This window comes from Lissotriton vulgaris, chromosome 6 (genome assembly GCF_964263255.1).
Source record: "Lissotriton vulgaris chromosome 6, aLisVul1.2, whole genome shotgun sequence".
In the NCBI taxonomy this organism is placed as follows: Eukaryota; Metazoa; Chordata; class Amphibia; order Caudata; family Salamandridae; genus Lissotriton; species Lissotriton vulgaris.
Genome location: NC_141694.1, coordinates 1,377,178,870 through 1,377,199,934, shown reverse-complemented (window position 1 = coordinate 1,377,199,934; position 21,065 = coordinate 1,377,178,870). Strand labels below are relative to the sequence as shown.

General features: G+C 43.5%; 1 protein-coding gene across 1 annotated transcript in view; it reads right to left on the bottom strand.

The window, feature by feature from the left end:
* The window catches only part of FANCL (FA complementation group L), a 306,249-nt gene that overhangs the window by 68,187 nt on the left and 216,997 nt on the right, over positions 1-21,065 (bottom strand). The window contains exon 9 of the mRNA XM_086927492.1: positions 16,069-16,152. Coding sequence (XP_086783618.1) covers positions 16,069-16,152 — 84 coding nt within the window. The remainder of the gene's footprint in view (positions 1-16,068; positions 16,153-21,065) is intronic.

The window sequence follows — 21,065 nt, the reverse complement described above, 5'->3', positions numbered from 1 at the left end:
GCCTAACTAATTGAACTTGGACCAAGGATGATCACTCGAATCGCTGACTGAAACAGTGACTCTCGGAGAAATGTTTTGTCCGGAATAAATCAAATGACTTTAATTATTTTTACATCACATGCATCATATCAATGAGCAATTTTTTGTTTTTTAGATGAACATTTAGATAACTCCACAAAAGTATGTCAAACAACAGAATGAAACGGGTAAAAAAGACACTTTGAAGACAAATTGACAACTTGCATTCAACATTCATACGGGACAACACACTGATATATATACACATGTAAACATTCGAAAATTCTATTTACAACATGATTTTTGAAAAGCATAGCATTGGAAATGAACAACTAAAGAGTTTTCATGTGTTTAAGAGTAAATCGAAAATTCCTAATGCTGGGTAGAGAAGGTCTACGCGTTTCGATGACCCCTTGTTGTGGGGAAATCTCGTCAGGACCAAGCGCCTGTGAATGGAGAAACAAAATTGGGTCAACCAAAGGGATCGGACTCTACCTCTCAACGCTTCAGTGGGGGAAAAAGGAAACTAATCATACCTTTTAGTTGCTGGGTTCTCTTTTTGAAAGTAAGACTGTAATAAAAACAAAACCTGTTTTAGTCTCCGATTCAGAAAAAACCGCAATAGCACTTTCCTGATTGTCACATTCACTCGTGAGTACTTACATAGTGTTGCGCGTGGCGCGCTCTCAATAAGTCTTGTTCTCATCAATTAGTGATGGAAGTGGAGATCTACAAGAATGGAAGGACTAGTCAGGGGACCTAATGGTTAGGCTGGTGGCGGTAGCTGCTATCGTTAAAACGGGGGCTACTTACATGTAGTTGAAGCGTGGAGACGGGGCTGTTTCCCGGATTCGCACGGTAAAACGCCTTTTTGGATTGATTGATTCCTGAAAGAAATTGAAGGCTCATGTCAGTTTCTTTCGGAAAAACTAGATGAGCGGTGGTACTATTCTGCCACGGTGTTCCGATATACCTGTTAGATTGTAGTATGATGAGTATATCTGGGGGTCCACGCTCTTCGGTCTCTGTCAATGAATGCAGTTGCCGGCACCATCCAGTCGATGTCTCTGATCTCGTGTGTCCTGGTTTTTAACTCACTTCCTGGTCCTGGGGTTTGTGGGGATTGTAGTTTTTTGAGATTCGTCGTCATGGAGACGTTGTATGTGTCATGTGACCAAGTGTAGTCGGGCTCACAGCCTGCGCAGGAGACGGTAGCCCGAATCGATTCATATGTCTTAGTCTTTATAAACGGTAGATCTCAGAGAATTCGTTAAGACCATTTGTCGCTGTATTAAACTTGACTATGAGCATGGCTTCATGGCGGGATAGTTTTGCCTCAATATCTCCTCTGGGGTCTTTTTCAATTTTTGCGATGACTGTACATTTTAGATCCTCCAGTGTGTGTTCGTGACTGATCCAATGGTTGACAAGTGGGGCAGTTGTGACTTTCTTTTTTATCCGTGATTTGTGTTGAGTGATGCGGCATCTTATCTCCTGACTTGTTTTGCCAATGTATAGCATGTCGCAAGGACATTTTATGCCGTAGATGACGTATCTCGATTTACAGTTCGTAAACTTTTCGTGTTTCCAGAACAGTTGCTTATGTTGAAACAAGCATCCTTCCTCCGTACTTGCGCAACAAATACAAGATCCGCATTTGTGGTGTCCCTGTATAGGTGGTAGTCCTAGCATGGTGTTAATTGTAGGTGAGTTCTGCTTCATTGCTGCTCGTACTAGGTGGTTGGCCACGCTCTGGTCTTTTTTAAAAGCAAATAATGGCTTCTCTTTTAGTGTCTCATCTACATTTTCTACTAGATGCCAATTTTGTAGGATGGTTTTCTTGAGTTGATTCGAATTGGGGCAAAATGTGGAGACACATACTATCCTTTTGAGAGTTGGTTTTGTCCTTTTTACTAGTAGTGTTTCTCTGGGGATCCACCATACTCTCTTCATAGTTCTTTTTAGTAGTTTTACGGGATAGCCTCTTGTCGCTAGATTGTCTGTCAGATTGGAAGCGTGGAACATATATTCGTCTTTGAAATGGCAGTTCCTTTTTATCCGCAAGTACTGTCCGAATGGGAGATTTTCTTTTAAGTTTCGCGGATGATTGCTATTGAAATGTAAAGCCTTGTTTCTGTCTGTCAATTTTTTGTATAATGTCGTCACCAAGCCTTCGTCTGTTGGGTATACCTCAACATCGAGGAATGACATTTTAACTTTTGAAAAGTTCATGCTGAATTTTATCTCTTCTGTGCGTGTGTTAAGCCACTCATGAAATTCCTTTAGATCTTCTTCTGATCCTCTCCAAGTTAAAAAGACGTCGTCAATGTAACGACTCCAACTCGTGATTTTTTCAGAAAATGGATTTGACTGGTAAACAAATTTCTCTTCATATAATGACATAAATAATACAGCCAATTCTGGGGCGAACGGACACCCCATGGCTACACCACTTATCTGGTAGAAAAACTCTCCGTTGAAATTGAAATAGTTTTTCTTTAGTGCCAATGTAGCTAATTGCATGATAAACTCTGTTGGTACTCTAGTCGGTTTTGGTCGTTGGTCAAGGTAGTACTGGATAGCATCCAGGCCGTCACTCTGAGGGATCTGGGTGTACAGTGAACTTACGTCCATTGTTACAAGGAAATCCTCATTTTGTTCAAACGGAATTGTTGGTAGTTTATTGATAAAATCAGTCGTGTCTCGGAGGAATGATTTAACCTCGGACATGAAGGGTTTCAAGAAAAAATCCACAAACTTTGATACCGGTTCAAACAGAGACTCACACCCGGAGACAATTGGTCTTCCGGGGGGGGCATTAATGTCTTTGTGGACTTTGGGTAAGACATAAAATAAGGGTATTTTTCTACCAGATAAGTGGTGTAGCCATGGGGTGTCCGTTCGCCCCAGAATTGGCTGTAAAATTTATGTCATTATATGAAGAGAAATTTGTTTACCAGTCAAATCCATTTTCTGAAAAATTCACGAGTTGGAGTCGTTACATTGACGACGTCTTTTTAACTTGGAGAGGATCAGAAGAAGATCTAAAGGAATTTCATGAGTGGCTTAACACACGCACAGAAGAGATAAAATTCAGCATGAACTTTTCAAAAGTTAAAATGTCATTCCTCGATGTTGAGGTATACCCAACAGACGAAGGCTTGGTGACGACATTATACAAAAAATTGACAGACAGAAACAAGGCTTTACATTTCAATAGCAATCATCCGCGAAACTTAAAAGAAAATCTCCCATTCGGACAGTACTTGCGGATAAAAAGGAACTGCCATTTCAAAGACGAATATATGTTCCACGCTTCCAATCTGACAGACAATCTAGCGACAAGAGGCTATCCCGTAAAACTACTAAAAAGAACTATGAAGAGAGTATGGTGGATCCCCAGAGAAACACTACTAGTAAAAAGGACAAAACCAACTCTCAAAAGGATAGTATGTGTCTCCACATTTTGCCCCAATTCGAATCAACTCAAGAAAACCATCCTACAAAATTGGCATCTAGTAGAAAATGTAGATGAGACACTAAAAGAGAAGCCATTATTTGCTTTTAAAAAAGACCAGAGCGTGGCCAACCACCTAGTACGAGCAGCAATGAAGCAGAACTCACCTACAATTAACACCATGCTAGGACTACCACCTATACAGTGACACCACAAATGCGGATCTTGTATTTGTTGCGCAAGTACGGAAGAAGGATGCTTGTTTCAACATAAGCAACTGTTCTGGAAACACGAAAAGTTTACGAACTGTAAATCGAGATACGTCATCTACGGCATAAAATGTCCTTGCGACATGCTATACATTGGCAAAACAAGTCAGGAGATAAGATGCCGCATCACTCAACACAAATCACGGATAAAAAAGAAAGTCACAACTGCCCCACTTGTCAACCATTGGATCAGTCACGAACACACACTGGAGGATCTAAAATGGACAGTCATCGCAAAAATTGAAAAAGACCCCAGAGGAGGAGATATTGAAGCAAAACTATCCCGCCATGAAGCCATGCTCATAGTCAAGTTTAATACAGCGACAAATGGTCTTAACGAACTCTCTGAGATCTACCGTTTATAAAGACTAAGACATATGAATCGATTCGGGCTACCGTCTCCTGCGCAGGCTGTGAGCCCGACTACACTTGGTCACATGACACATACAACGTCTCCATGACGACGAATCTCAAAAAACTACAATCCCCACAAACCCCAGGACCAGGAAGTGAGTTAAAAACCAGGACACACGAGATCAGAGACATCGACTGGATGGTGCCGGCAACTGCATTCATTGACAGAGACCGAAGAGCGTGGACCCCCAGATATACTCATCATACTACAATCTAACAGGTATATCGGAACACCGTGGCAGAATAGTACCACCGCTCATCTAGTTTTTCCGAAAGAAACTGACATGAGCCTTCAATTTCTTTCAGTAATCAATCAATCCAAAAAGGCGTTTCACCGTGCGAATCCGGGAAACAGCCCCGTCTCCACGCTTCAACTACATGTAAGTAGCCCCCGTTTTAACGATAGCAGCTACCGCCACCAGCCTAACCATTAGGTCCCCTGACTAGTCCTTCCATTCTTGTAGATCTCCACTTCCATCACTAATTGATGAGAACAAGACTTATTGAGAGCGCGCCACGCGCAACACTATGTAAGTACTCACGAGTGAATGTGACAATCAGGAAAGTGCTATTGCGGTTTTTTCTGAATCAGAGGCTAAAACAGGTTTTGTTTTTATTACAGTCTTACTTTCAAAAAGAGAACCCAGCAACTAAAAGGTATGATTAGTTTCCTTTTTCCCCCACTGAAGCGTTGAGAGGTAGAGTCCGATCCCTTTGGTTGACCCAATTTTGTTTCTCCATTCACAGGCGCTTGGTCCTGACGAGATTTCCCCACAACAAGGGGTCATCGAAACGCGTAGACCTTCTCTACCCAGCATTAGGAATTTTTGATTTACTCTTAAACACATGAAAACTCTTTAGTTGTTCATTTCCAATGCTATGCTTTTCAAAAATCATGTTGTAAATAGAATTTTCGAATGTTTACATGTGTATATATATCAGTGTGTTGTCCCCTATGAATGTTGAATGCAAGTTGTCAATTTGTCTTCAAAGTGTCTTTTTTACCCGTTTCATTCTGTTGTTTGACATACTTTTGTGGAGTTATCTAAATGTTCATCTAAAAAACAAAAAATTGCTCATTGATATGATGCATGTGATGTAAAAATAATTAAAGTCATTTGATTTATTCCGGACAAAACTTTTCTCCGAGAGTCACTGTTTCAGTCAGCGATTCGAGTGATCATCCTTGGTCCAAGTTCAATTAGTTAGGCAATACTGGTACTGTTTTTGGTTTATTGTTAATTGATGGTGAGGCTTGTCCTTATTGCCAGTGAGCCCAGACCGTGTTTTGGTTTTGGGGCTAAAATGTGCAGCACTGAGGTCTCTCCTGATACCAGGTGAGTAAATCGGAATTAGTTCGGCTGATTTTAGGTGAATATTTTAAAGTTCCAAAACTCCACACTTAGAAGAATTTCTAAGTGAAACCAGTCAACGTTAGCCTATGGAAGAAAAGTGAGTTATCGGCTTTTAGGTAAGTACTCGCTGGCAGAGTTAAGGTTCTGGGGATAGACTCAGGGGTCTCCCAGGGTCAAGTAGGTACAGTTAGTACACCCTCACCGGCACTGGGGCAGCCGGTGCAGAGGTAGTTAGGCCCAATGTTATCCAATGAGAGGCAGGGGGCCTTTGGTTGGTGGCTGCTAGCTAGAAGGCCACGCAGCTGTGGGAACTGGGCTCCTGGTCACTTGCTCAGGGCAAATGGGAAAGTAGGATAGGACACAGGTTGCACTGCCAGAGGCACTTCGGGCTGCAGGGTGCTTTTGAGCCGTCGGGCACTCAATGTTATTCAATAGAAATCATGAAAAGGGAACAAAGGCTGCAGGCTCGGGGACGGTGGATCTTCTGGAGCGACCAACACTTAGATGGGTAAGTTGGGATCTTGGAGGGTAGGTAGGCACCCCGGAGTTGGGCACAAGAGGCCGGGGGACGCCAAGTGCAGGGGTGTCTTTGGACATCGGGAAATCTTAACCTCTGCTGGTTGCGATAGGAGGGGCTCTTTGTTCTGAGTCTGCAGGCGTCGTCTGGGTCGTCGAGGAGGGTCCAAATCAGAATCGCTGGGGGGACGTCCTCATGGTCTTTGTCCACTTGGGCACAGGCCGGGCTCGGCGGGTGCAGAGTGGACTGAATTCGCGGTTCCTTGCTGGCACTAGGGGTATTGCTGTTTGAGCAGAGCCACTGCTCGTGGGAGTCCCATTCCCTAAGAGGGTCAAGGCAGGCAGGTTCTCAGGGGTTCTTGAGGTTGCTGTCCGCAGGAGACCAAGGATTCAGCAGGAGCAGGTTCAAGGATCAACAGGTCTGTAGGGCTGGGGCCAAGTCAGTTGGTGTTGTCCTCTTGTTAGCAGCTTCATGGCAGGTCTCCTTCTTCTTGGTCTTCTTTCTTGTTTCGAAATAGGGATCTGAGGAAGGAAGGTTCAGGGTGCCCTTAAATACTACATTTAGGGGCATTACAGGTAGGAGAAGGGCAGAGACCAATAGGTCCCTGTCCTGGGGTGAGTATACTCTATTGGGCAGGGCTCCCCATCCTCAAGATGGCCGGAGCCCGAAGTTGTGCTTTACCTCGCCTCTCTCACCTGAGGGATGGAGTTGGCACAGGCTGGCACACCCCCTTTCCTAACGTAGGGTTTCCCGCCAGTCTTCCTTCCAGAGTGGGGGTCAGAACTGGTGGGGGCCAGTTGCTGAGTACAGCAAGTGGTCTGGAGAAGCTCACAAAGTTGGTTTGCCTTTGAAGCTTCCTCCTGCCCATCCTAGAGGAGGTGGCCTAGCACCTCGCCCAGGATCTGCATTGTTGCAGGCCCAGGAGAGCGGGGCTCTCCACTCAGGGGTCCAGCAACATGTGTGCTGTGTGGCAGCCTCCCAGACCAGACGTGGATTGTAGGTTAGGTTTCAGGGGGCATCTCTAAGATGCCCTCTGTAGTGCAGTTTACATTAAATCCCACACTGGCATCAGTGTGGGTTTAATGTGCTGTGAAGTTTGATATCAAACTTGTCAGTCTTCAGTGTAGCCATTATGGTGCTGTGGAGTTCGTAATGACAACCTCCCAGCACCATATACTCTTAATGGCATCACTGTACTTACAGTGCCCAGGAATGGTCCTGGGTACTGTAGGGGCACAGGGCTCATGCACCTGTGCCCACACCAATGGCACAGTGCACCCAGCTAGAGGGATAACTGATGTATGCCAGAACAGTGGGTTTGTGGGCATGGCACACAGGGATGTGTGCCATGTCGACTCTTTGTTTAGGTCTGCACCAGGACACTCCGTCTACCAAGGCAGGGTGTGGGTGTCAGGGTGCAGGGCCCCTAAGGGTGGCACAATAAGTGCTGCAGCCCTTAGGGGTCTTCTCTGGTCACAATGCCCTGGGTACCTAGGGTACCATTTACCAGGGGCTGACATGTGGCCAGAGATGCCAATTGGGTTTCAGCTTCAATACAGTTTTAGGAAAGGAACACAGGCCCTGGGCACCTGATTGGCAGGAGCCCAGGGCAAACTCAGTCAAAGCACATCGGCCATTTAGCAAAAAGTGGGGGTATACCAGGCAAGAAAGATTGCACTTTCTCACATCAGGTTGTAGAACTATCTGCTGGAAATGTTTGGAATTTATCCAAGGTGTTGAAAGTTCCTCAGTGGATGTGGCCAAGTGAAAAGACTGTTGATTTTTTTGTTACCCTGTCTCCCAAGATTTCATGCAATAGGACAAATTGGAGGAAGTCAATTTCTTCACAGCCTGGAATTCCAGATAGCCACCATGTGCAAAGTTCTCTGCAACCTGGAAATCCAGGCAGCCACCATATGCAAAGACCACGTCAATGTCCTATCTGGTATAAAGATTATAATTTGGGCAAGTGATGTTTCTTTGTATATTATTATTACTGATATGCAATCATGTATACATTATCTAATGTTCCTGTTGAATTACATTCGCAATTTTCTTTGTAATATTGTTGTTTATCTGTTAAGAAAGGGGGATGTGTGGTGTCTTGCTAATCTCACCTGGAATCTGGAATACTAGCTGTGTTCCAGATTCCAGGGCAGACAGTTTGGCCCAGGCTTACAAGATGGATCTGGCATGGTATTCTCCTGAAGAATAAAGCTTCTTACCTCTACTTCTGCGTGCTGAGATACTTCTTTAAAACACCCCACCAGTGTCCTCTACCATCTGGACAACCTGCCTAGTGCGTTTCATGTTCCTTACATTTATGGATGTTAAAAAAGAAAATAAGAGAAAAGCGCTACACAGTGTGCTTCAACGTTCAACCACCTTCAGAAATGTCATTGAATGACTTGAAGCTGACCTACAGTTTGAGCAGTCATTGGGAGAAAACACAGCTCTGATTTGACAACAAGAGAAATTCCCACAATTGGATTTAAAAAATAATAATTGCACAAAATTGAGGGGGATTATTTTGGTGAATCCCCACAGGTCATGGGCAAAAACAGCTTACGTTCTGCTTATTAGCAGGTTTTAGGTGTATTGAGCACTGGAGTTAAAGGTTGAATTGCCATGCACTGACGCAGATGTCATGTGGGTCCGACAAGCACATCTTCTAGTGGCATCTGCAACAGGTTTCAAACCCTTAGATTTTTTAAGGGAATATTCGAGCTAGTCACTATCAAAATCGCATAAATGTCATCAGTGACCAAGCAAGAGAGCTCTAGAACATTTCGATGACGTATGAAAACATATGAACTGATGTTAGCAAACTAGCTGTTAACATATACACTTGGATGTTGTCATGTCCAATAGTCAGAATGTCAGAAGAAGTCATATGGCGCAACCTGACAGCACATAGAACGTATTGCTTGGAAAAGGTTTTCTGGATCAGTCCGACACATGAAGGATAGGCATTCATAAGGTGAGCAATCTGCAGGAAGATTATGTATCCACCAGCTATATGTTTACCTAAGGGAAGCAACCTTTCTTACAATACTCTGGAAGGCCTGGACTCCTCTTATGAATATTCATCTAACCCTCTTCTCGCTCGTGTCCCATCATGGTAACCTCTCTCCACCACCCCCCTCCTTTCTTTCTATCTCACTGTCTGCTGGTCAGAAGCCTAAAACCAGGTAAACCACAATGGTCTGTTGAAGTGAGATGATAGCATGTTAGTTTAAGAATTACTGACATTCTTCATCAAAGCAGATTTTTGACTATTAAACACAGGATGCTATATGTGTGCTGGTTAAATGTGCACTAACGCCATATAGCTGACACACTGATGTTCCTCAAGAGTTCACCCATCCTCATGTAAACATTATGTGCATAGAGACAGCTGAACACGTTAGAATTTGACACACCCCCAGCACGCACAACACAGAGCCAAAGCTGTTAAGTTGGCAAAGTAATGCTCCTCAAAAGTACAAAAACACTTATCACACATATCAACACTAACCCTGGGCCTAGGACTACACTAAGCTCGCGTAGTTTGCACAACTACGCACTACGCGAATTGCACGTAACACAGTGCAAAAAGGCGTAACGGGCATTTTTTGCTTGCTCGCGGCCCTCAAAGTCAAGTTAGCGACCGTGAGCGAGCAAAATAACATCCCGGCAAGACTTTTTCCTCGTTCGCGATCAGCAACATCAAGTTGCTGATCGCGAGCGTGGAAAATAAACCTCCAGGCGAGATTCTCAATGCGGGGAGGTCAGGTTTCTCATTGCGAGTGAAAAACTACCAATCCGCGTTGAGAAAGCTGCCGCTCGAGTACAAATCTACTCGAGCGACAGAAAACGACCACTTGCACTGTGCAAGATGCGGTTTGCAATGATTGCACAGTGCACTATGCAGTTCGCGTAGCTTGCATAGTGCACCTTGCGTAGCTACGCATAGCGCTACTACGCAAATTACGCCGAGGGTTAATCAACACTCACAAATACACTATAAAGACACAAAACAAAGTACAAAAGCCACATAATTAGAAATGAAATGCCCTCCTAAACAATTTGATGGTCAATGGACAGCTATTCATCCTTAAGGAACGAGAAGAGGGAGGTCAAATTCCTATAGCTTACATCAGGAAAAACCTCCTCAAAGACACCTGAATAACTGTGTCAAAATGGGGTCACAAAGGGGTCTTCAGGTCAACCAACAGGAATCATCACTTTGCATCAGGTAGAACAGACCCACTGCCACACAGACCCAACCAAAAGATACTAATCTACAGCTATTTAAGTCAGTAAGAAAGCCTAAAATGTTGTGGGATCACACAAGCAACCTGCCAAGAGTGATAAACCAGTCCAATGTTAGAAAGTGTTATACAAATACATGTACAAATACGATTACAGAGTAAATGCACTGTTAACAAATGGAGGATGCTAAGATATTTTATGCAGGGATGATGCCCAAGATCTGTATAGCTAAGAGTAACTTATAAGCAGAGAGCTTTTAGTCAAGTGATTTTGGTAGGTTTAGAGATATGTGACTATACTGGGTCCTAACTTTAATTGCAGTCTGTCCGTGGGCTGGGGTGGACTCTGCTGTGTAGCAGGAAAATGCTTGAAGTGAAAAGGCTGTGCTTGGCCCATGCTCTATTCTCACAGTAAGGTGCTTCAGGGTCCAAAACGGAGAATAGAAAAGGTACAACAAGGGCTATACGAAAAGTCATTGTAGAAAGGGGACATGGCTGGGTAGCAATTCGGCTGCACTGAGGCACAGATCACAATTAACATATAGATGACGCCACTGGCTAAATTTTGGGTGCAGAATACATGCCATACTGTGAGGTGTATCCCCTGCTGACATTTCTAAATCAGTGACAGACTCCATATGTTTCTGAGAGCCCATTAAGCTCAGTGAAAGGAGACACTTAGCACTTCATAAAACGTACTTTAATTCATTAAGATTGGATCAGCATGAGGAGAATGGTCTTGCCGCATCTAGAGTAAACTACCAGATGCAGAATTTTGTAACTGAAAATGGGATATAGAAATATTAGCTTCACAAAGAAAGGGGTGGGGGGTCCGAGGAGGATTTTTAAGACCTGCGAGGGTTGACTCCCCAATTTAATACTGTAATTAATATGGAAATATTAACCCGTGGTGTATTTACTTACTGGCAAAGGCAAAGGGCCCAGAGTTTTGGCCGGAGACGTGGTAGGTTATTGGAGCAAAAATATATTTGAAAGTTCCAATGGAATCTGGTAAGGTATATACTGAATTTCATGTGCACTTGGGTATGTGTTAGAAGTGTGCAGGGCTGTAGTCAGTTGAGATGAGATAAGTGATCTAACTTATATAGTTACTGGATTTTAGAGCATGGTACATGTTAACTAAAATGTATTCAAAGATGCATCTCTTCAAACATGAATTCGGACTTGTATAAAGCATGGTCCTGTTAGACGAATCTTTGTATTACATGGGCGTGTGTGAGTTGTGCATTTATGATAACACAAGTTTTATGGCTACTACGATAATGTACTGTAATGTAATTATAAAATAATAATAAAGACGTACATGAAGCCAAACAAATCCAATGTTTCAATAATGGCAGCATAATTGGTCTGACTACGTACACAAGGTGCAGAATGCTTGCTCATTATATTTCTGCTAAAAAGGGAACAAAAGACAGCAGCACGCATGAGACTCTGCCCCTCATTATGAGGGACAAGGTCATCGTGATAGGGCCGGAACAAGACTATGCGGATTGGCACTACTTCACCAAAAGCCAGGTGAAATACTGGGCAAAACGTGGTAATTTGTGCAGACACCCGGCTGAGGCAGTCAGAAAAATGTTTATTTGGACCTTAGTCTTTAAAGAACGCATAAAGGTGTTAAAACTGGCTCATCATAACACATATATGCAATTAAAATCTCACTGTACAATTAAATCATCAAAATGCATGTGTATAGATATAAAATCACCTCTTGCAATTATAAAAGTAGAAAAATACCAATTAAGAAACTAATAAAACCTGTTTAACAGCAACCGTGAATCTTCCTAAGGCACATGCCACATCCAAATACCTCATAACATTTACAAGTGCCACAGCTTGCCTATGCTCTCTGATAATACATTTGAGGAAAAGTGGCTTTAAAATTACTTTCCGTACTGTCTGAAACTTTTTGCAATCTATGAGGATGTGCAAGCAGTCACACTTTACTCAGTCCACAATTTTTGCATCCATAATGTTTGACTTGCTGTTACTATGGCATGGGTTTAGAAATTTTTGAAATCTTAGTATCTCTGATCTATTCCTGCTGTTTGGTAATGATTCCACATAAGGAAACAAATCCTCACTTTCCCATGACTTTAGCTTAAAACGAACACAGGACTTCACTTGTAAGTATATTATCTCATGTACTCTAGCTTTGTTTTTTACTAATGCAGGTGGTTGCCCCATTAAGGTCAAATTGTTACATTCCATTCTATCAGTCTCCGCTCTTATTGCTTGAATCATAGAGGACCTCGGTAGTGGCAGGAAACGTTTCAAACATTCCCTCTGTAGTGTAGTTCCTATATTCCCAATAGGCTCTGTGCATTGGAATAATATATCCTATAGATTAGACGTAGGACTATCGAATATACTAAACTTAATAGTGAGTGCCAGCTAGCTCAGAGGTCACTAGAAACGTTCTCAAATTCATAAGAAGGGATTAGTTTCTGAAAACCGCATAAACATGACAACTTTGTTTCCCAAGAACAAGAAATATATCTCTCAGAGTCGTAGAAACAATAGATAAGTATTTCACTCAGTCAATAGTGCATGCTTCGTTTCAACACTGTTGTAGAGAAATAAAGAGACGGGCATTTTCAATAAAAAGGTTTATTGAACAGTCTTCTTTCTCATACAAGAGAAGTGAACTGATACAATCGTTAAGCAGTCTGCAAAGTATAATGCGTACAGCAACAACAGTATTCTAAAATAATACTGTAAGTCTGGTATCTCAGTCTTGGGACACAATTTCCCAACACCCCACAAGGGGAGCTTGGAAACGTTGGAGATGAATTCTCTGCGAGAGAAGGGCAGCCTCTTGATCAGTGCGTCAGCTGGAGATTCGTCTTCCTTCGACACTTGCCTGAGCGAGCTGCATCGGGCAAGTAGATAGTCGAACTGCTCCGAACCACTGTAGTTTGCCATAGCTAGTGAAGGTATATTTATATATTGAAGGTGTTTAGGAATGTCACAGTTTGACGTAAAGTCGGGCATATGAAAGTCAAGAAAGAACCCCTAGGGAATAGTTTTTCTTTGCAAAGTACGTGAGTTCTTGGACAAATCAATATTCAAGCAAGGGGAAGTTACCTAACTGCTTAAACCGATTTTCCAAAAAATCGTTGTGACGTTTGGTACGGGTGAAAGTAGCCATGCCTGCATTTGGGTCCCGAGGACTATGCCTAAATTAGGGATTGATTTCTATGCCTATATAAGGGCAATGTGAATTATACCCATATAGGGGCATGAATCTGGAAAATTCACTCGGAGCTCTAAACGCCACACAACACCTCTTTATATTCCCAGCTCATTTTGGTGCTTAGGCTTAATAACTCAACTCCATACTGGAATTGTGAATAAATCATTGCAGCATAGGCAGTTAATACTGGTTTTAAGGACATATTGCCATATTATTTATTACATTTTCTAACTCCACTTATTAATGCCAGGGCTCAAACTTTAAGTGATTTGATATGCTCGTTCTACCTTAATCTTTTATCGAACCACACCCCTAGGTACATATTTTATATTGAATAATAACTGGGAATAATAACAGGGCACGATTCAAAGGGACCATTTTGTCTGCTCTTTTGCCATTTATCTCCCTTTGTATGGGCTCTAAGTAAACCCACAAATGATTTGGACCTTACCCATTCTTCACCATTGTTCAGTTATTATCACCATCCGTGCTTCCTTTACCTTTTCCTTGCTAAGGTCAAATTCTTTACAGACCCACCCTATTTTACCCATTCCTTTGTATTCTACTCTTTTTGCCTGGTTTCCAAAATTGCCAATACCTTTCCTGTCTAAGGATGAACGATTCTTCCATCCCTCAACCCCACGCCATCCCCTAATAGCCTTAATTAAGCACGCTTGCCTAGTTCTTTGGGGATTCTTTTTTGGGACATTTAGTAATTGCTTTCCCATTTTCAATGCTTTTATACTCTTTCGAATTTTTACTTAACCGGGAGCTTCTCCCTTGGCATTTTATTATTCTCCTTATTAAAGGAATACATGGTCTATACATAGTGGGCTCTACACGTTTCTTTATCAACATTGGATGTTCGGATAAATAAACAGATGTTACACATTTCTCTTTAAAACTGTCCCCTTTGCTTACCCATGGTCATCATCTTCGTGGCCCATGGTTTTCGTGCTCTCCTCTACTGGCCATACGCGGGGCTGAAGATCGTTGTTTAGCACCGTCATCTCGACTATTCCTTGCAGCGTCTTTTGCAAGATTAACATTATATCCAGCATCAAATTAGTTTAGGGGGCTGTGACTTCCAGATTTAGAGTAGATTGCTTTACCGATACTTCTGCTTCCTTATTTGACACCCCCAAACTTTGGTCAGATGAAGCGCAAAATTCTTCCCTATTATCCTTGGCCGACGCTTTTATCCACCCTTCGTTCTTTGTGTGCCCAGATGCCTTTTCTTGCATCACCCAGCTGTCTTTGGGGGGGAAACAACTGGGGTGAGGAGGACAGTCTCGATTCTGGCAAGGGCTGAACGCATTTCATAAGATCTGAATTGTTTAGCAGGGGTAGTCTCAGGTAGAGAGACAGCATTCTTCCATTCCTCATGCTGCTTGTATCCCCCTCTCTTAAGTGTTTCACATCTGTCTGGGCCTGCATTGTTTTTAACATGCTTACCCACAAAATCTTTAATTGATTTTGAATACTGATGAGCCACCAGGCACACTGAATGTAGGGCTTTTTGAAGGTTATTCCTCTTGGGATCCCTTAGGGAGTTAATCCTTGCCTCAGACTTCTCTTCCATAGGGCCCCCTTCTTGCATCTTATTTCCTACCACATTTCTTTGAGGCTGCATCCAAAAGTTGACATGAGACCATCATGGGCAACGTGCTTGCTCTGGCGCACGCCTAACTTCTCCTGGCTCCTCAAGCTGAGCTGGCAAAGTAGTAGCACGCTTACTCACTTAGGGGACCTATATGTCAAAAACCAACCTTTAAGAAATGCCAGTATCAGTGTGTTGGCCTCTCTGGTTTCTTCTGTAGTTACTGGCCGCCTTTAAAGTTAGGCAGCACTTTGTGAGAGCCAACCATACTAAACCTCCCCCCTCGCACCCTGCTCCAAAATACCACTTTAGTTCCACTATAAGTAATGTGAGCAGGACAGTGAAATGAGCGGGAAGAAGTCAAGTGGCAAATCTCAGTATGTGCTAGTGCAGGAGGTTCGCATTCTGTTCCTTTGGAGTGCAATAAGATGTGCGCGAGCATGGCAGTACGGTGACGTCAGGACCACAGACACAAGAAAGATTATTCCAGGTCATTCACAACATCTCTATAATCTCAGGACAGGCTACTTCCAGGACAGGCTCCACAGTTGGTACCAGGACAGGCTCCACAGTTGGTAAACAATGGAATATCAAGTAACCCTGAAATTCGCATGCCCAAAGTGAAAGGGCGCAAAAGTGAAACCACTGGTATTTAGCATTCCTGATTTTGGAGGAGCTTAGTTACTATCTGTGGGTATTTTTCTTGTAGTAGATGTAATTAACATTTAGAGCTGTTTGTTATTACTTTACAGGCTTATTGAGTAAATTAGTAGCTTTGGGATACTAGCTCTGAAGCGAATTCACAATGTAAAGCACTACATTAAAAAATAAATAACAAAACTGAAGATGAATGCAGTTAAAAGTGACAAACCTAATGAAAATAGGGCATAGGGTTGATTTACATGTAAAAGAAACATTGCTGCATGAATATTCAATGAAAAATTACCAAAATTAAAGGTGCATACCGTGGTCAGCTCCCAGGAAGTAGCACTCCGGAAGCATGGTGGGATGCCTTGGATCCACGTTTATACTTATAGAAACATTATTTCCTGCAAACAGAAATAGAACAGAAGTTCAATCCTGTGAGTGCAAAACAAATATAAATAGACCACTCCTGCAAGAACCAACAGATAGGTAATTTTATAATAAATGGTAAGTGTGTCGGTGGCACATACAAGTGTCACATGTCGCTCAAACACTAGGTGACTTCATCAATAACCTGGCTTACGTATGTAGTACTTCCGAAGTCGTGCAATTCTATGCAGTATGAAAAGTAGAAAGACTGACTCGTGAAAGGATGGGTTGACCCACTCTTTCAGAACCTCGTAGTGACCTCCTGAAGCCGAAGGCATGGACTCCACCTCCTATACAGCGCTGCTGTGTCATTCTCAGGCCCACTTCTGCAACTGCTAGGGTTTGTTATTTAACAGGCAGCTAAGATTTTAGCATTTTTAGGTCTGGCCTTAGCCAAGACCTTTTGAGTTGACTAAACTTATACCATCCTTACTTAAAGGCGCTTTCAGACACCTCACTTCATCCATTGGTCTGTTGTGTCATTCACACTTTACATCTGCTAACTACACCATACAGCATGGGGCACTGTGTCAGCCTACTTAAGCCACTAGTTAACTTCACTTTCGGTGACTGCGTTTTGCTCTCTCACAACAAGCACCTCAGCACATCAGATAATTTCCTTAATTGACGGTGTTTTTGTTTTTACTTTATAATTACATTAGTGTTGCTGTTGTGTTTAAAGCCTAATGTGATAGCAGAACACATTTAAAGCGAGCACAGGACACATTCCAGCTTTATCTGTTCCAGTCTCCTTTTATAAATAGTTTTTGGAGCAGCCTCGGTTTACCTGACTGCTGCTATTTCACTAGTATGAAAAAGCTGTTGGGAACAGTGCCTTTTGAAAAACAACAGTAACACAAACAGTTCACACGAACGCTGAATATTAGCTTGTAAGAAATTGTGTTACTGGTAGAGGGGAGTGAAACCCTACCCAAGCAACAACAACCACAATCTGTGTCAGGGTGAAGAAACAAGCAAACCCCATATCAATATGTGCTCAACCCCCTGGTAGTTGGACATAGAACAGTCAGGCTTAACTTAGAGTAAATGTGTAATTTATACAGCACTTCAAACAGTAATAAAGTGAAACACAACACAAGCCGTCACATAAGTAAAATATAATAAAATATAATAAATAATTTAAGACCAAAACAATGTAAATCCAATCTGTAGAACAGGAGATATGCAACTTTAAAGATTTAAGTGAAAATAGTGCCAAAAAGCACCAAGTGCCAACTGTAGTTATCTGATCGAGCAAGACGGGGACAAAGTCACAAGTTCAGGCCAACGGCATGGAGCGCTGGTTGGCTACAGGGACCCAGTTAGGCCTGTGGAACAAAATACCTTAAATCTTGGTTGCGGGCGATGAAAAGTCCTGTGCTGAGGATGTGTTGTGCAGCAATGAGACCTAGGAGCTGGTGGCTGCAATGGGAGGTCCTGCATCATATTCGAGGATGAGGGGCCTGGGATGTGAAGGCTATCATAGAGGATGCACTGCCCAGCAGCAGTTCGGAAGAAGCCTTGGGCTGCAATGCAATGCCCCAAGCTGACATCAATCCCAGCTCTTAATCGCAACAATCGCCCTCGCCGCACCCACAACTCTTCTTCTGACCTCGACACACTCACCCTTCTCCGCTCCTATGAACCAGCCCCCCAAACTCACACAAGCACCCCACACCGCAACATTCCCACGATACACCCAAATCCCCTTAGACCACCCACATCAAACAGCAGAGCCTCCATCCCCACTAACCTTAGAGAAGTCCCTCTCTCGCTAGAACAATCTAACACCCTCTACACACCCCGCATCAAATGCGCGCTTCTCAACTGCAGATCGGCGACGAAACACTCAGCAGCCATTGCTGAACTCCTCTTATCGCAGGACCTAGACCTAATCATCTTGACTGAAACGTGGCTAACTGAATCCTCGACACCCATAATGGACATTCTGGTTCCTCCCAACTTCCACATTATTAGGCACGACAGAACAGGCCAAATAGGTGGCGGAATCGCATGCATATACAAAAACAACCTCTCTGTTCAGAAAGTCAATTCCACATCCTTGCCATCCCCAACATCCTGTGAATACATCTGCCTCAACATCATCAGTGAGGGCAAACCGATATGCACTCTGCACAGCATATACCACCCACCCAGGGACAACCTCACCTTCTCCCAACAAATCATGGATATGATCTCAACCAATTCCGGTCGCCAGCTCACCCAAATATACCTTGGTGACTTCAACCTCCACTGGAATGACAGCAGCGACGCAGTGGTAAACAGTCTAAAAAATTTCCTCGACGCCCTGAACCTCACCCAAATATGCAACAGTCCGACCCATGAGAAAGGCTCCATCATCGACCTGATCATCTCCAAGGAGCAATCTATCCAACTTGAATCCATCCAACCTTGTGACTGGTCGGATCACCACATTATCACATTCTTTATCAACGAAAAAATCAAAGTCAACCCGGTGCAGCTCTCCAAGCCCAAGGTCTGGAAAAGAAACACGAAAAAGCTCATCCCTGGCTCTCTGCCCCCTAACAGCTGCAATCTCCTACTCCCTCCTGCAGGCGCCTCGGACGTCCAAACCTTGACTGACCACTATCTCAACACTATGACTTCGATAATCAATGAGGCTGCACCTATGCAACTAAAAAGAGTCGCCACTAAAATCTCCAAACCATGGTACGACGGGAGTCTCAACGAAGATAGAAGAGACATGCGAATGGCAGAACGGGCCTGGAGATCAGCCCCCTCTGCAGTGCACCTAAAAGAGTTGAAGAAGAAGAGAAACGCCTACTTCAGGAAAATAAAACGCTCAAAATCGGACTTCTTCCGCCTCCAACTTAACCAAGCAAAGAACCGCCCGAGAAAACTGTTTGAGCTAATCAAATCACAATCCAAAGAGCCACCACAACCACTCAACACTGGGAGTGTGGTACCCTCATGTGAAGACTTCGCTGCCTTCTTTACCCAAAAAACCGACAAAATAAAAAGCGATCTCCTCACTGACGCAAGCCTCTACTCCAAACCCAAATGCCCAGCACCCGTTGAACCAAAAAACAATGCGACATGGTCAACCTTTGACACATATTCGGAAGAAGAAATTGGCAAATTACTTAGCACCCTGAAACCTTCCAATCACCTCACGGACCCCCTCCCTGCCTTCGCAGTAAAAGACTTTACCCCACTGATTCTCCCTCTCTGGACTAAAATCATCAACAGCTCTCTCCAACAAGGAAGCATACCTGACTCCCTCAAAGTTGGTCAGGTCACACCTCTACTAAAGAAACCAACAGCCGACCCCGCGGATCTCAACAACTACCGTCCCATCACCAATATCCCCACTCTCGCCAAACTGCTGGAAAAATGTGCACAACTACAATTGACTAAACACATTGAACAATTCGATCTCCTCAACCCTCACCAATCAGGTTTCCGAGCAGGACACAGCACAGAAACGGCTATGACTCACATAATTGACGACGCACTTCAAATGCTAGACCAAAATGATACCTGCCTCCTCATCCTTCTCGATCTCTCCTCCGCATTCGACACCGTTAAACATGAGAATCTAACAGAACTACTAAACAAAAGAATGGGCTTATCTGGAACTGTCCTCAAATGGTTCACTTCCTTTCTCCGCAACAGGACGCAGAAATTCAAGAGCAACAACCTGATGTCCACGCCAGTACCTGTAACGCTAGGCGTCCCCCAAGGATCTTCTCTATCCCCAACCTTGTTCAACCTAGTCATGGAACCGCTCACCACTCTGCTACAAGAATCCAATGTACACTTTCACATGTATGCCGATGACACCCAACTCTACCTCAAACTGCAATCTCCCAATGACATCCTGCTCCTGAACTCAACGATCAGATGCACCCAATCCTGGCTTGCCGACAATCACCTCAAACTCAATGCCCTGAAAACAGAGTTCCTTCTGATCGCACCTCCATCGAAGATAACCACCACTCAACATTGGCTTAAACTCCTAACCGCACTCAATGTCCAACCCACCATCGTGGAATCAGCAAAATCTTTAGGCATAACACTCGACACCAATCTCAACATGCAGCAACATGTCAGCAAAGCTACTAAGGGAGCGAACTTCCAGATCAATACTTTGAGGAAACTTAAACCCTACCTCCCAGCCAAAGACTTCCAAACAGCGGTGCAAACACTAGTCATCCCACGAATTGAATACGGCATCACCTCCCTCTGCGGACTCCCACTAACTACAACTGCACCACTAAAAGCATCTCTAAATGCTGCAGCGAGACTTATCACGGGGTCAAAAAAGCACTCCCACATCACCCCTGACTTGAAATCCTTGAATTGGTTGCCGTTTGAAGCCAGAATACATTTGAAAATAGCCTGCATGACACACAAGGCTGTACACCTAAACTCACCCGGCTACCTTGCTCAGAAATTGACAATCTCTGGGGGAACCAGAAACACGAGAGGCGCAAACAATCTTCTGTTGAAACCTCGAAGATTCCGGAAGGAGAAAACATACAAGCGCTCTTTCTCAGGAATGGCGCCTAGGATTTGGAACTCACTCCCTCCCGAAACCAGGCTTCTCTCTTCCACTACACTCTTCAAAAAAGAAGTAAAAGCTATCCTCATGGCTAAATTCACCTGTACTACTATCTCGAACCCTATCAACACCCTGCGATGATCTTTATTACTTGCTTGACCACTTATCTATTTGTACGAGCTGTCTTATCACCCACTTGACTGCTTTGCAGCCACCCAATTGTATTATTTGTATTGTATGATCTACTGATTTACGTATTTGACTTTGTTCCCTCATGTTCCCTTCTGTACTCTGTGAACTATCGACCTACCTATTTGACTGTGTTCCCTCATGTGCTCTTCT